Source organism: Amphiura filiformis, chromosome 3, assembly GCF_039555335.1.
Source record: "Amphiura filiformis chromosome 3, Afil_fr2py, whole genome shotgun sequence".
Lineage (NCBI taxonomy): Eukaryota > Metazoa > Echinodermata > Ophiuroidea > Amphilepidida > Amphiuridae > Amphiura > Amphiura filiformis.
The window spans coordinates 50013218-50031190 of NC_092630.1; the positions used below are offsets into that span (position 1 = coordinate 50013218).

The following is a 17973-nucleotide window of genomic DNA, read 5'->3' on the forward strand; positions in this document are numbered from 1 at the left end:
CAAAATACAATGATAATTTGCAAATGTAGATGTGCACAATGCAATGACACCTATTTTGCCGACATGTATTCTTGATGTTTGCTTGGTGAATAACCTAAATTCTTTGGTATACTATTCCCCCCCCCCCTCAGTGGCATGCAAACAAGAAGTCAGACATTTCCTAGTATAAGCTTCTATAGGGTCCACAACTTTTTAAGTTCCCCTTAAATACATTTATTTAAATTAATCAAAATGCAAACGTTTAGCCTTATTTGTTTTACACATATGGACCAAATTATACTAGCTAAACATGTCATTGCACTCGGTCGCAATGATCATTATGTATAATGACTCCATAGGAGTTAACTCTTTAACAATACAGTAGGCATTCATTCATTAAAAAAAAAAAACGACTGCTATGGACTCGGGTGCAACTTTGAAAACTGCCTCTTTTCTTACACAAATAACCATTGTGACCAAATGCAATTATGTGTGACGCTATAAATTGGTCCATGTGTAAAACAAATGGGGCTATACATACCTTTTTTTACATTTCATAAAATATTTAAAAGTATTAGGGGAGCTTAAATAGTTTGCAACATATAGAGGCCTTGCATGTGACGTATCATCCCGTAAATATGGCGGACTACTCAAATGCAGGCATGAATGCAATCTACCGTGACAGTTTGTCTCGCACACATAACCCTGCACTACGATCAAATAGGTTGATGACAACATTTGATTGAATGGACTGCACTCCGCCATAACTACGGTGAAGGACACCGGCTCAAATCCTTTGTTTGGAGCCAATCAATAATTTCATGCAGGGCCTCTATTGTCACTCACTCACCTTTTTGTTTTATTTCTTCTTTAACCTGGGACAGGAAATCAGTTGAAAACACACTTAATCATCTGTTCATCCTTGAGGCCCAGAGATACACACTTTGGGGTGGGTTGTAGCCAGTGTTGTGATGAGCCATTGAGCCTCTATTTGCATGTGTCTTGCACAGTTTGCTGCATAAGTGGTCACTCTGTCCAGGGTCTGATATTTGATTCTCTTGGGTGCCTCAAGTTTTTAAGTGCGCTAAGTTAATTGGACTGCCCCTTGCAACATGACTTAAGTACAGTAGAGAAGCTTGAATTTTCGCATGTATACTTCCTCACAATAATATGTTGTACACAGTAAAATTATGACATGCTCCATAGCCCGTTCCAATTTTGAATATCATGCAGTATCATGTTTTGGTCATTTGCACCGAATGTTTTAAGTGCCATCCCTATAGACCACTTGACATCATTGTTTATCAACAAAAGCGAGGGACTCGTCTATCGATATGCTCGAACGAACCGCTACGCTGTTCAATGGCTTTCTTGTGCTATGTGAAATGTGGTGGGCGATTTAAAATGTACATGCCCTGAGCAAACTGATGCGTACGCACACTGCAGGGCAAAGAACAATAGAAATTGCCATAAATCGCGCGCATACTGCCGGGCAATGACGTCACATGTCAAGTGGTCTATTGCGAGTTAATTATCTTGTAAAGTCAACATCTTGACCACATGGTGAGGTAATTATGTTTTCATTGTGAGATAATTATTTCGACATGGCAAAATACTCGGATACATTATCTTGACAAGTCTACACAAGGTAAGATATCTCGCCAAGTCGACCATCTAGTCATTTTGACAAATGGATGGTACCAAGAAAGCTGCGCATTAGACTTAGCAAGTTAGAATTGACAAGATGTTGACTAGGCAAGATAATTATCTCACTATACAGATGGCACTTCAAACCTTCCATACATTTGTAATTCATCATATCGAGGGTTCAGAACCAGAAAGCTGTAACTCACTATAACCAGCTCTCACAAAATGAGCATAAAGTTGGCTCCTTACTTTGGTCTACAAAAATCAATATTTCTTCCACAATGTCTTTCGCTTTCTATTGAATTTTGTCATGATTAATTGACTATTTTCTGCAGTGCCCAGACGACTTTATACTCATTTTGTGGGAGCAGGTGAGTTGAGGCTTTCTGGCTCTCAACCCTCGATACACGTGTTACATGTAATCCAGTTATAAACTACAATCATCACTAGATCATGCTTTGGAGTCCTAAGAGTTTACTACCGCATCTGCCGTTACTATCTTTCCAACATGAGCGTGATCCAGTAAGCATTTCCCTGGCAAACAGTGCATACACTGCTCCAAAATATCAATTTATTGACATAGAAAGATTCGAGTCAGGTATACCAACTTGATGTGGGGAACAAGACAAAGACAAGATAACTAACAGGGATAGTAGACAAAAGTAACTTAACATTTTTTTTTTTCTTTTTACTAGGGCCGTGTTTGTGTACACCTCCATGGTTTACATAGTGCATTAGTTTTTATCTTGTCTTTGTCTTGTTCCCCACATCAAGTTGGTATACCTCAATCTTTCTTGTTTTTAAATATTCTAGGTTTCCTTGTGCAATGTGCATCCTACTTTGATCCTTGGTGTGTTTTGTACCTCGTCCGTTGGAGACACCATTACCTACTTTTTTTCTTTTTTTTTTAATTAAACACAACATAATCACCATTGAAACAATCAACCAATTTCTTTAAATTTGAATTTTATTCAAATCAACATGTCACCAAACCTGCACAAAATAAGGTCATTCATGCACAAAAAGTAAGCATGGTAGCTAAAGTGTCTCATTTATAATTAACATTTGTATCTCAATTGAAAAGAACAAGTGATAGACACTTTTGGTATAGAAATCAATTATTAAATACAAGCACAGTTTGCAGCTTGTCACCTCCATTTGTCCAGAGTTTATTTTTTTACTAAAGGCAAAATATCCAATTCTCAAAACTGTGGTCTTTGTGTAGTAAATATCTGTGTGTACCCAAGTTGACTCTCATGATCGGGAATTAGATATTTTGCCTATTCGCCCTTTGAGCGGATCCGCCATCTGTTACCAAAACGAGGTTCTGCCTGCAAATAACACATTTTTATTTATCGTGCTTTTCTAGCAACACGGTGTAAGGTTTTTGCAAAGCGTACGCGGTAATCAAAGCACCCGTTTGACAGGTGTACGCACACAACACGCACTTTGCGGATAGAACCTCGTTTTGAGATGACTGTGCAAAGGGTCAATAGGAAGCAAGATTCCTTGTAAGTGGAGCACTACCTCACCATCAGCATTTTCTAATTGGGAGGGGCTTAATAATATGCCAGCTATTGGCAGATTACACAAGCAGCCAATCAGTGGTACTACAAAATTAGACGCTAGATGTTCACAGTACGTCACTTATTGAACAGGAATCTTAGTGTCTAGTTTGAGTATAGATGAGGTGACAGCAATGTTTATAAACAAAGGTAAGGGACTGTTCTATTGATAGGCTTAGTGGAATCACATAATATGACCCCTCCATTGTAGCCTTGTTGCCCTTTATCCGACTTGGAAAGTCAGGTCGAAAGAACAATGATAATTGCTAACCAAGTATTTGACATAACATGTCACTTGTCACCTCATCTATAATAATAACAAATTTGTCATCAATCATATGAATTTACACATTGAGAAATAGGTATAGCAGATTCAACCCATCGTGGGACGTTTTTCAAACAAATTCAGGCTACCGGGCCATCATGCATGACTGGCAGATGATTAACTGGCAGCCTGGATTTGTTGGAAAAATGTCCCACGATGGGTTGAATCAGCTATAATGTTCAGGGGTAAATGCTGCAAATATGGTGGGGACATAACTTTTATCATCATATTGAGGGCTCAGTGCAACAAAGCCTCATCTCCATCAGCTTGTTGGTGAACTGCTTGTGTCTTGTCAATGTTGATGCAACTCATTTTGATTGATGATCATCTGAATTAAAAGGCTTGACTAATGTTTGGTAAGTTCCATAAACATCCAATAAAGGGATGTCTGTTAACTGTCAGAAATGTTCTAGACTGAAGTGATTTTCCTTCTTGTCAGTAATGTTAATTAAATGTCACAATTTCAGGTAACCAATAACCATGTTTACATAAAACTCTCTATGTATGTAATGTATTACATAGTTGTCCACGTCCAACTTAGTTTCGTCAGCACAGACATTGACTGTTATCATACTGACATTTTTTTTAACGGAGCACAACTCTCCACTAAGTTGGACAATAAATAGCCCTGAAATACGTAGCGGAAGTTTGTGATGGTCCCCAGTAAGTTTATCTGCACAGCATGCTAGGAGATCGGGAGCCAACATGATACGGCATACTGCGGGAAAGTTTTTTACCAGCAGTAATTGAATTTGTGTGGCCTGCACTTGCTATCGGGGAAATGTACACAATAAGTTCCCACCGTAGCGAGATAGACACCCATATGATAAAGGACGCAACGGTGGGATGTTTCTCACTAGTATTACATGGCTATGGAAATACTGCACTGATGCATCTGTGTTTGACAAGAAAAAATAAATTAAACTTACATAGATTGAGAGATTGCAATTTGATGTCAATGACAATATGCAAAAAAAATCTTTATAAAATCGGACATGTTGATTTCAAAAGATTTGTAACATTTCCAGTGCTGGCAAATTCCATTTTCTACCACACTTTATAACTTTATTATAATATCATGCACTTCAAGCATTTACAGTTACTGTCCCGACTGAAGAGATGCAACAAGAACTTGCTGATAAAATGAGGCATATGGAGACTTGGCAATAATATCCTATCATGTTATATACAAGGTAGTCTATTGAAAGGATCACACTAGGCATAGCCAGGCATACATTATTTTTTCCTATTTTCCACTGCATCCATTTCTTCATCTGTTGGTACTATCAACTTATCTAACGGGATAAAATCAGGATTAATCAGTAGTGTCTCTCCAGCTGCTTCCTTCTCTGCCATTACCCGCAATGCTTCTCTTCTTGACCAATCTCTTTGTCTCCTGTAAAAAGGGAGAAATTGGGAAACGTTAAAATTAGAATTTGATAATCTTGAGTGCCTCAAAACAAATACAAACAATCAAATTGACAGAAAAAAAGAAGCAAGCAAATTAAAACAAAAATCTACACTGTGATTTTTTCTTTCTGAAAATTATTGTGTACTTTTTATAAATGCAGGTAAGTACACATAAGTTAATTTTTTATTTCTTCCGTGGTCCAGGTACACGCTGGTGAACGGATAACGCATAGAAGTGGCAAGGGCCGGCTCCTCCCTTTCTGACAACTTGTTGTCAAGACCCTTGATCAGCCAATCAGTGTGATTGTTTATTGCCTGTGTGTAAAAGCTTGTTTACGCGATACGCACTGCCCAGACCACAAAAGATATAAAGAATCAAATTTTTCTTAACAAATTAAAAGATTAGACACCAACAATCCTGATTGGTATTCTTTAGTTTCTGTTTTCAAGGTGCTATCATTGAAGACCAAATTAAAAAGACTAGTTTGTGTCTGACGTCACGGCAAAGGTGCAACGTGATTGGTTGCTGACCTGCGCAGTACAGCATTTTTTGTCTGGTTGACAGGATATCATACGCAGACTAGTCTTTTTAATTCGGTCTTCAAATAACCAAAGGGTGTTTTAAGGGATCTAGAATGAGCGTTTATTGCGTTTCGACAGTATTTTTGTGGGACATGAGAGCACCTCAGACCTATCGAATTGCATTCTGAATCTGAAGCATGTCTTTCTGATATCAAATAATTTTCATTTTTGAAAATCACAATATAATACAAATTTTATGACAAATTATAAAAATTTGATATTTTTCAAATTTTGATATATAAAAGTCCTCAAGTAAATTATATAAATCTAATGATATATTCTTAAAGTGTATGTAGCTGAGAGGAAAAGCCGATGGTCAATTGAAAATTTTGACATTTCATATTGAAGATACGAAAGGTCAAAATTTTCAATTGATCGTCGGCTTTTCATCCCACCTACATACTCTTTAAGTATAAATCATCAGATCAAAGTTTACTTGAGTACTGTTAAATATCAAAAATATCAATTTTAATGATTTGCCATAAAATGTGTATTAAATTGCTAATTTCAAAAAATCAAAATTATTTGATATCAGAAAGACATTCTCCGTATTCAGAATGCAATTCGATATGTCTGATGTGCTCTAATGTCCTAAAATAAATACTGTCCAAACGTTCATACCCCAGCCCTTAAGTGTCCTGGTTTTTTTTTAAACCACCGCCATCACCTAACCACCTTCATCAACAAAAATTGGCTGCATAAACTTGTTCAGATAAAAATTTATGGCACTATTCTATTTGCTTTGATTTGAACAATGGATATTAAACAAATTCATAATAAACATTTAAGAATAAACTTCAATATCAATTCAAAAGCAAACTTTATACTTACAAATCTGGTATATATTTGCAATAGAAAAATATTCCAACAAAAGTGATTGACAGAGTAGAGAATAGGACAACCTTGCTGGTATAAGCATCATCAATGGGGTCGTTATAGTAACCTTTGTTTTCATATTGCTGAAAGAGAAAACACAGTATACAAAACAGTGAATATGTGGCCGGTACAATCAGAAAAAAAATCAATTATTGGCATATTTCTGATCCATGTCTAAAACGGCACTTGTGCAATAATTGCAGTCAGAAATACCACTGTTACATTTCCTCTACAGTTTTAATACAATGCCTTGTGATATAGACTATGCAGTTGTTTACATTCTCTATCACAATACATCTTGTTTCCGACTTCTGTGACATTTGAAATCTTTACTTCAAAGCTTTAAAATCATACATGTACCAATCACGTATCAGTCACTTTTAGCAGTGTACTATGATTCCACTTTGGTTGTAATTTTGTCCCCTCCATTAATTAAGAAAGTATGAAGTGGTTAGAAATTACTAATTAAATCGCTTTTCATGTCAAGAACATTGACAATTTGATGATTTCAATGTTGTCAATGTTGTTGAAAATAACATCGGGTATACACTGCTAAATGCATACTTTCAACTTTGAATTATGTCCTTTATGTTAGGGCTGCTAAGAATACGCAAATTGCATTATCTGTGGCGCAATTCGTGTATTTTGGCTCCAAATGTGTGTTTTGATATTTGTGAAAAAATCTTTAAAAATGGGGGAAAAAATCACCAAAAAATTCAAAAAGGGCAAAAATTTATATGTAACTTATGGTCACTTCAGAATCTATTTTAAGATACAGGCCCCAATAGAAATGTGTACAAAACCAGTGCTGTACGGTGCAAAACCTGATTGAGGAGCCAATGGCTCCTAACTTTATAAATTTAGGCGCCCAAATTTTGCTCCCAGGTAAAAAATCTGAGGTGCCAACTGAACAGCCATGTGCGTTGAATGTTCATAGCTGCTGTACTCAATCTACATATTCCCATTGAACGCTACATACTTTATACACAGCATGTACAGTGTAGGCCTATATGTTTTCCAGGAAGTCAGTCTCCATTGAGACATTATAAATGCATATATTCATAGCATACATTCATACTCTTGAATGCTACATTACATACATATTTTGCATTTGTTGGCGATTAAAAGCTTCAATAGTTGGTCGCCATTGGCGCCAGGGATTAATATTTAGTCGCCATCAGAAAAAATCTAGTCGCCAATGCGCCTAAAATGGTCGCACCGTACAGCACTGTACAAAACCAATGCATTTGTGTAATTTTTTGGTTATTTTTTTTTCCAAATTGTTTTCAAATCAACCATGATGATATCAGCACATTTCTTCAGATGCAGGGACTCTCCATATTCGCAAATGTTTTTTTTTTTTTAAATTGCGTTTTTTTGGGAAATTGCATATTTTTGAAAATCAAGGTGCATATTTTGGCCTCCGAAATTGCATATTCTTAGCAGTCCTGCCTTATGTACTGTCCTCTCATGGTATTACTATGATGGCAGTTTTCACATTATAATGGGACTTCCTTCAATGACCAGACTTCGACTTCAGGGTAAGATGGTAAATATTATAATATATAGTTACGAATATTTAATGTCTGTTTATTGCAAGACATCTTCTAACTTCTAAGTCCGGCAAAAAGTCATCAGACATAAAATTTGTGTGCTTAATTGTATCCAGTATATGAGTCTGGTCACCTCCAGACCATGTGGGTGCATTGTCATGAATGTTCATCAAACCATTTTCATTCATTTAAAATCCTTTGCTGGTTTTATACTTTCTTGCCGCTTGCTGCTCTGAACTTCTGAAGATGATTTTCCTTCACTGCACCAGATCAACGCTGCGGTGACCAGCGGCAAGCCGATATATATCGATCACACTCCACCGCTTTGCCCAAGCGGCAGCATCGCTGGGAGTTGAATTCAAGTCAACTCGGAGCAGTGCCACCATGAGTGTGACGTATGACAACAAAATACGATTTGGTCTTTTGGAGCAGTGCTGAGCGGCAACAATATCTTTCACTAAGTTATGAGACCGAGTCATGCCGCTGCCGCTCAGGATCAGGTGTGCACAATCAAACTTCTTACCAAGTTAAAATTTAATATGCAAATTTCCTAGCACTGCCCACGCACCCACTGCATGACATTACATGCACAGAACTGACAAATCATGTGCGTTGGATCGGTGAAATTTTTGTAAAATTTGGTAAAAAACACCTCGTGCATATTGTCCGTCTCCGTTGAAAAACTGGATCCTCCGCAGTAAAATCCATCATGACCACTTGAAATAGCTTCCAGCTAAGTCAGAAAAAATATACCATGTCCAACAAAAAATTATAACCAAAATTACAGATAAATGAAATTTGAGTATGTTATCTTCAGTCATCAAAATTTTTGCTCGTTTGACGCCAGAAAAAAGTCCATTTTCAAACGGCAATATTTTCCGAACGGAACCATTGATTTTCATTCCGTCTTCGCCAGGGCTGAGCAGCCATCTTGAATATCTCAAAATAAATTAATATGCATATGTCTGAGCCCTGTAAGGTCATAAATTAATTCATAAAAACCATGTCGCGTCAATTCCAACGATTCTGATCGGCCGAATAAGACCATGTGTTTGTGACGTATTGGGTTCATGAATATTTAATGAGCAGAGCGCTGCTGCCTGACACGGTAAAAAAAGATAACGGGGGTCACCAAAAGTCCGATGCTATATTGCATGCTTACAGCCAGTCTACTCTGAAGTACAAAGTACTACAGAGGCACTGATGCAGATGCACACATTGTGCCGACTGTCTTTGAAGGCACGCATACCTGCAGCAAAGACGCAGCACTACGCACTGTTAACGCGTTTTATACGCGCGCGTTTTCACTTTGTACTTCAGAGTGGACAAAAGTTACTCATTCCACTCAGACGCAGACACATAAGTACAATCTTGGAGGAACAACTCTGCAAGAGACTACCAATCACACTTATCTCGGGTGGATCTGTCCAACGATCTCAAGTGGAACCACCAAATCAACAAGGTGAAAGCTTCTGCCAACCGAAGCTTAGGTTTCCTCAGGAGGAATATTTCTTCATGTTCCAGAGACACTAAAGTTAGGGCATTCAACACTCTTGTAAGACCACACTTGGAATACAGTTCAACCGTTTGGGATCCATATACACAAGACCACATCAATCAGCTTGACAAAGTCCAGCGTCGGGGTGCCAGGTTTGTTTACAATGATTACAATTACAACAGCCATCCTTCAGACATGATCAACAAACTGAAATGGGAGCCTCTGTCACTACGAAGGAAAGAGCGAAGACTTCTGGTGCTTCACAAGGTCACCTGTCCATCCCAGCTAACGAAATACTGCGCCCAACTACACCTCCGTCCCGTTTATAATATACCAACGACCGTACATTACAGAGAATTCAGACCAGGAAAGATTGTTATAAATACTCGTTCTTCCCACGACGTACAGTGGTTGATTGGAACAACCTGCCATACGACATCATCTCTACAGAGAAACCAACATCTTTCAAGACCAGTTACATCAGTGCCGTACTATTACGCTGACTTTCGTATTCGGCGAGGAGGACGATTTCGACCTCCTGGTTTGTTTACAAACATAGAGGTAGACAAAAGACCGTTCCGCTTGTCCAAACACTCAAGTATCAGAAGGATGGTCCACAATAGCGTGATTCACGTAACATGAATAGGGATTAAAAAGCTGTCACGTAGAACCATGTGCTTCTATTGTCCAATTTGCCATCAAGATTTCACATGGAAACAGTTCAGACCCAGTACAGGATCATCAGTAGAGTCCCAACCCCAAAATTGGAGAATTCTCCCAATAGTGCGAATTTGCCAAATAGTGAGAAATGGTATTGCCCATCCATCTCTACACCAACTGTCAGGGCTTTGCTACAATTGGTACCGTAGTGATAGGTTGACTTCCGGTACAAGCGCTGTGGAAGAGATGGTACATGGATGACGGCAAAGACGTCATCTTTAGTTGTCAATTTCTTGCCGTGACCACTGCTCAAAATCCATTAACATCCACTCGTACATTGCACTAAAGCTACATTTTTAAGTACAATTAAGCTAAATAATATGCAAACATTGCTCGTTCAAGTTGATTTGAGTCATTGATCGCGATTTTTGTGGTAAAAATCAGGCAAATATCGGGCCAAAATTTTGCAGACACAGAATCTTGTATGTCGAATTTTCCGACTCGCATGCTTCTCAAACTTACAATAAAAATGGAAATAACTTGCATTTTACTGATAATCAAATAAAACTATATAGAATAGCTAATTAAATAAATTTTAAGCTCTTTTTTTAAACTGCAAATGAGTACATTTTTAAGGCATTTTTTGTTACTTTTTTTCATAACTTTAAAATGCATCGGCAAATTTTTTTTTCCATCGGTAGTCTTGGGCGTTTTGATCCGCTCTTTACGATGCCGATGTCGCCAAAGTGCGATCACCTATCGTTAGCTGCGAGCGTGTGTTTGAAATAAACAATTCGCACTATAGTGGGAATTTCTCACTATGGTGAGAAGGTGAATTCTCACTATTTGGAGAATTCGTACTATTGGGAGAATTCACCAATCTTGGGGTTGGGACTCTACTGATCATGTCAGAAATTAATATTTTGTTCTGGGTCTGATTATTCGGACTACAGTTACATAAGCACCTAAGAGAATAACAAACTTTTTATGCGCACTCACATTCCTGTCCGGTTTACTTCACCAGTTAATGAGCAACGAAAGGAGTGTTGGGCAGTATCAGAATCAGAAACTGTAGTGGTGCCTGGCGTGCTAACTGGAGGCTTTGCTTTAATATTGCCCCGGGGGTACTCAAGTTTGGTTTTGGTAGGGACGTGCGCTGAGATTTTGGAAGTAGACACATAAATATACCAATTTTTCAAGAAATTTGGACCCATTGATATACCAAAAGTTAAAATTTTCGGCCGAATTTACCCAAAATTGTCTTAGTTTTTACAAATTTTCCTAAAATTTTGGGAAAATTTTGGCTAGATTAAGGAAAATTTGGGCTGTTTTCCGAAAAAATTGAGAAAATTTTGAAAAAAGGACCCATTCATATATCAAAATAGGCTTTGAAAAAGGGGTCATTGATATACCAGAAGGCTGAAAATGCTACCCATATTTGCGGCACGTCCCCGTATGGTCATTTGTACTGAGTACCTAGTTCGCAACACAAACTTAAATAACGGGCAAAACAGACGCATCATTTATCGGTATGACATTTTCGTATTGGTGCTGCCCTATCTAAGTTTGCACTGAAGTGCCATTTCAGTTTTGGTGTGCCGATGTGGATCATGTGTTAATGAATTTTTATTTATTCTGGATAAATAATGGGGTATTAATTACAATTACAAGCATATAAGAGTTTAGACAAGAAGTACAAGAAGCTGTGAGCCTGTGTAATTAATATTATGACAACATGATTGCAACTATTTAAGCTACAGGAGCCTTGTATTTTTTAGTGCAACGTTGCACTAGCTTTTTGTATACACTTCATCCCATACCGTTGTGCAGAGGTACTACGGTATGGGTTCCTCGACTAATGAGTACCCCTCGAATATTGCTAACTTCGTACAGCGTGAATGGGGTAGTTCGTTCGTGGTGTGCCGCTCCGCTTGCAGAAACGCGCAAGCGGCATGATGAAACATCACGCTGCTCAGCGGCAGAAAGTATGAAACCAGCATTACTGTACAATCATGGCATGCATGAAAACTTACCGGATCGTTTGGATCTGTGATTTCTATGCGAGGATCTCTGAGATCTTCTTGTTTTAGTTCTTCAACGCGTTTTGGATCGGGTACAGTCTGCCTTCCTAAGACAAATTCTGACTGTTCCACTTTCTTCGAAGTTGAACTATAAGCGCAGCATTGTGAAATGCTGATATTACGTGAAACTTGAGAAATATTTGGATGAATTCTGTGTAAAAATCTACACCCGTTCCGACAGATTCCTGCCATGACGGACGCCATGTTGAAAATTGATAAGGTTGCCGTCTCGTTTCATCAACGTTTTCTAATACATCGTGTTACAAATCACAAAATGTATATTATTTTGGTCCAGGCATTTGGTCAAAGCATCGAGATTTTTTATCTCGATGGTCAAAGCAAAGCAAAAAGCAAAGCAGGATCTGAAGCAAAGCAAAACACCGTCAAATGGTTTTGTTAAATAAAAACAAAATAAAGCAAAGCTAAAGCAAAACAAAACAAACACTGTATGTTTTGTTAAAACAGGATAAAACAAAGCAAAGCACTGAAATAAAACAAAACAGAGCAAAGCAAAATAAAATCAATTAAAACAAAAACAGGGTAAAACAAAGCAAAAGCAAAGTAAAGCAAAACAAAGCAAAGCAAAGCAAAACACTATCAAATCAAATTATTTTGTTAAATCAAAACAAAATAAAACAAAGTAAAGCAAAGCAAAACAAAACCAAACAACACAAGGCAAAGCGAAAGCAAACAAATAAAGAAAAAAGCAAAAGAAAACCAAACAAACAAAAAACAAGACCAGCTGGTCTTCACCAGGTGAAGTGGAGACCCGCTGGTCTCCACTATACACTCACTTCTACAAGCCCCCATGTCACAAGGGAATATAAACGCGGTAAAATGAGCAAAATCGCTCAAAAAAGCTAAAATCGCCAAAATTTCCCACAAATTCTGCTAAGTAAGCTTAAAATCTGGAAAAAGAGGAGAGATTCTGCAAATAATGTGCAAATAATGTGCGATTTACCGCGTTTTTCCTTGTGACATGGGGGCTTCTTATGCAGAACTCAAACAGGTGATTAAACCATTGGGCTATTCCAGTTAAAATCCATACACCCCCTATGGAAGACATGCCTTAATCTTCCACACAGGGAGTGTGAATTTCAAATGAAGTTACCTGAATAGGCGATTCCATTTGATATCTACACCCCTGTGTGCGCCATTGAGGTCATCGACTCATGACCTCCATCTAGGGGGTGTATGCATGTCAAATGGAATAGCCCATTGGCTGCAAGAGTGTGGCAGTCAAATTACACATTGAGTATGTACAGCACACAGCTGTGGAGCAAAATTTCGATATGAATTTTTTGCGTTTTTTTTATTTTTTTTTTATCTCCAAACTCAAAAGTAATGTGGGGTTTCTCGGATAGAAACTTGAATCGAAAGTCAAATTTATTTTTTTTCGCCAGAGGAAAAAAGCACTTGAAATTCCGGAAAAAATCATTTAAAGTTTGAATTCTCCCATTGAACCCTGTGGTAATTTCCTGGTAAAGCCACATTTTGGAACTCAAATTGGGCAATATCCTATATATTGACTGCCTTCAAATTGCAGGGGTTGAAAGTATGGGCAATTTCAAACATTTTATTTTTTTGGACCTCTAAACTTCAGAAAAATTGGCTTACAAAAGATAGGCCTACCGACTCTGGCTCTTACTTGCATTCACTACAGTGCACAATGGTATTTTTTGGCTATCGAACTTTATATAAATATACCTACATTTGCTGTTTTTGTCCCCTTAATTCTGCGTACCGTCTAGTTTGTATTTGACTTGTTTGCAGTGGCGGATCCAGAGCAGTCAGAGGGGGGGCCAATTTTTGGAAAAAAAATGTAAGTAATGGCCGCGAAGGGCATCCCAGAGCTGCTTGCGCGACGCAGAGGTGTGTGAGGGGGATGTGCCCCTGTGAAGTTAGAAACTTTTGGAAAATGAAGACCCAATTGAAGCCATTTGGTGGACCATTTTGTCACTATTATTGTGTAAAATTTTAGTTTGAAAAAGCCTAAAATTTGCGAAAAGACAGCCCAATTGAAGCCATTTGTGGTCGACAAGTTTTGACTTTTATTGTCTGAATTTTGCTTTATGATTATATGTACCCATAAAGTTGCGCACGCAGGGGGTGTCGGAGGGGGATGTTCCCCCTCGGAAGTGAGAAAAATTTGTAAAATGAAGACCTAATTGACGCCATTTGGAGCTATTTGGTGGACTATTTTTGCACTATTATTGTGTACAAATTTTATGTTTGAAAAGGCCGAAAATTTGTGAAATGACGGCCCAATTGAAGTCATTTGTGGACAAGTTTTGACCTTTATAAATTACCCGATATTGCTTTAGATGTAAACATATAGTTGCACACGCAGGGGGGGTGTCTGAGGGGGGATGTGCCCCCCTCAGAAGTGAGAAACTTTTGCAAAATGAAAACCTAATTGAAGCCATTTGGTGGACCATTTTGGCACCATGATATTATTGTGCAAAATTTTAGTTTAAAAAAGCCGAAAATATAAAATTTGCGAAATGACAGGCCAATTAAAGCCACTTTTTTTTCACTTTTTTCACTGTTATTGTATGATTTATTGGTTTAAACATCAAGTGGTGGGTGTTAAATCGGGCACTTGTTTGTATACGCAGGGGGTGTCTGAGGGGATATCCCCCTGAGAAGTTTGGAAATTTTCCAAAATGAAGGTCCAATTGAAGCCATTTGGTGCATCATTTTTACACTAGTATAACATGATTGCTTTTTAAAACAGAAAAGGGCCCGAACTCAATTTGTAAAATTTTATATGTTACACGGACACTTTATAGGCATAAGGCTTGAGATTCGCAATTAAAAGCATGCATGGATCGATGTTGAATTGAAGTCGGCACGGAGTCCGTCTTAATAGGCCTACATGATTTTGGTGCCCAATGTGACGGGCCCTATATCGGCGGGCCCGCCATAATTTTCACATGCTTTTGGGCAGAGGACCCGCCGTCAAGCAAAATAATCACAGACATATAGATTTACCCAACTGCGATTTAGGCATAATATGGGCCTACTATAGGGCCTATGTGCAATTTAACCTTTTCCCTTCTTCTTTTCTCCCTTTTCTCTTCTTTTTTCCTCCTTTTTTCCTCTTTCTCTTCTCTTCTCTCCTTTCCGGGCCCCCTGAATCCGCGCCTGCTTGTTTCCCCACGTCAAGTTGTTGTTCTTTGCTCTTTTTCTTTCCAGCTTGTTCATATTCAAGGTCCTCTTGTTGATCCTTGATGTGTTTTGTCTCCACGTCCATTGGATTCACCATTAGGCCTACCCATTTTTTCCATGTCATTACTCATTACGTATATTCAAGTAGGCCTATTCAAACTCCCTAAAACACATTGTTTTGAAAGACAAAGGTACAAAAGTAACAGGCACCAAAGTCATGTAACGCTTTACGAGGGGGGGTGATTTTTGGCGAGCCCGTTGGAAATTTTACCGGGGGGCTGATCATTGCACAGCCCCTTAGAGACCTGTGGAATCAGTTAGTCCTTTCTCGTTCACCAAAAGCATGAAAAGGATAGAGCAATATTGCAACGTCCAAAAAGGATTGTCAAGATGCCCTGTCTTCATACTGCAGTTACTGTCCGTTTTCCTATACACAATACACAGTGCTCTCACCATTGACGCGTGACCTCTACAAATGATGTATGTTGGAAGAATGGACACTTGCCTAGTTAACATCACTGTGTGAAAAATAACCAGTCAATATTTAATTTATTCTCTAAACTTCTAGCAAATATGTTTCTCTAACATGACCTAAAATTACAGCTAGGTTAGATGTTCAGAAATGGTCGCACTCTTGTAAGATTTGAGTGAGGGCAAAGCATAGCTAGCTCATAGCTAGCCAACTCCCCGTGTTAATTGAATGGAGATTTGACCAAAAATATTGAGCTATATTGGTAACGGACCGCTCCGTTCTGAAGGATGCCCAAAAAAACGGTACAAGCTATAGGCCCTACATTTAAACTATTCTAAATAGGTTCTAGAAAATATAGTTTTGTAACATGTCCTAAATTTTTAGCTAATTTAGATGTTTGGAGAGGGTCGCACTTTTGTGTTTTAGGAAGGATATGTAAACGACAGATAACACCAAAAATATGAAGAAATTATTTCCAAACCGTGTTAAGTCAACAATCATTATGTTGCTCATTTTGAAGAATGCTGGTTAACAAAAAGCAGGTCATTGTCTCATTTCGTGAACAAAGGTACACATACCATTGTTTCCTTTCGTTTCCTTTATAATCGGTTACCCAACTGAAGCTATAATACCAGCTTTATTGCGATGTCGCACATGTAAAACAGACACTTGTGCACAACCAGAGAAGATCTGATTTAATCAGTTGAGCTGCTTCAATGAGTGTTATCTTGGTTTAATAGCTTTTAATGGGGTTTAAGTCCTGCAAAGGTCGAGATGAATTCTACTGTAGACATGACTGCATCATGTATGAAATGGCATTTCCTGAAAGACGTAAAAGTTTGTAGAAATTGGTCTAGTTCAATGTGCCAGCGGCGGGGATGGGAGTAATGCAATGAGTCGCTAATCGTAACCCTCTTCTATTATGGGTCGTACACGAGAAGATCATTTAAAACAAACAAACCAAAAAAACAATGGTAAATTAAATTTCATGGGGGTGCAAGTTGTCAAAATGCGGGCGGGCGGAAAACTGTTCTTTCATATTTTTTGTTCATGAATGTATGTTTTAAGATCATGTAGGCTAGGCCTATGCCCGGGGGGGCACTTTGGAAGTGACGGTATGTGCCTGTCAATAGGCCCCCTCTTTTGAAGTCGACTATACCCGATGACCCCCTTTTTTTAAAAGTCATACCCGATGACCCCCCTTTTTTTTAGTTGCGGCTACCCAATGACCCCCTTTTTTTGGTTGCGGCTACCCAATGACCCCCTATTTTTCTAAATTTTCTAAGAATAGCGTCATCAAAATGCTAAAAAATTATGCCGAAGTTCAAATTTTGCTCAATTTTTTCAAAATTATGCCGAAACTTTCATGAAAATTTGCTCCATTTTTTCAAAATTTTCTACCCGATGACCCTTTCTTTGAAATCTTATACTCATTGACCCCCTTTTTTCACAGGCGGTGGTGGAAGCGATATCGCAATTTTGACGTCGCCATTGGATTAACACATAATCATGAAATCTTCACAAACAATTCTAAATTTGTTATGTGGTGTCAAAGCAAAATTATCTTACTCTAAAACCGTTGGGGTACGACAATGTACCACACTGTAGGCCTACGTATGTTAATTTATAAATGCTAACCGTGTATTTTGAATGGGGCTGTCTGTCAGCCTTGTATTTTCGCCAGCCTCGAACGTCACGTGTCGCGTGACCTATGCCGCCTGTTTTTTCAAAATATTATACCCAATGACCCCCTCTTTTATTTTGTTTGTTTACCCAATGACCCCTTTTTTAAAATAATGCTTTGTACCCGATAGGCCCCTACTTCGCGACGCCGGTAGGCACATACCCGTCACTTCTAAAGTTGAGTGCCCCCCCCCCCGGGGGCCTATGCATGTTTCAGAAAAGTAAACCAGTTTCTTGGCTCATAATGTAGGCTACCTCTGAGCGCTTTAATCTACATTCAAGCTGCATTCATTTTATCAGGTTTGGAATTTATTTCAAGTAGGCAACAGCCGTACAAACTCTTCAGCAGGTCTGATAGTTTTCGTATGAACGCCACTTTCGTGCAAGTAAAATAAACGAAACTGTTTAAGAGAGTTCCTGTTTTTACTTTACTAAAAGAAATAAAAATCACCAAAATGTTTACTAAGGAAA

General features: G+C 38.3%; 1 protein-coding gene across 1 annotated transcript; it reads right to left on the bottom strand.

Moving 5' to 3' along the window:
• Positions 1 to 2575: 2575 nt before the first annotated feature.
• On the bottom strand, positions 2576 to 12413 carry LOC140148657 (NADH dehydrogenase [ubiquinone] 1 beta subcomplex subunit 11, mitochondrial-like). Its single transcript, XM_072170691.1, has 3 exons — positions 12129 to 12413; positions 6340 to 6467; positions 2576 to 4912 (listed from the first exon to the last, which is right to left on the bottom strand). The coding sequence occupies exons 1-3, from the start codon at positions 12378 to 12380 to the stop codon at positions 4753 to 4755; spliced, it is 540 nt and encodes a 179-aa protein (XP_072026792.1). The 5' UTR covers positions 12381 to 12413; the 3' UTR covers positions 2576 to 4752.
• Between the last annotated feature and the right edge of the window lie 5560 nt (positions 12414 to 17973).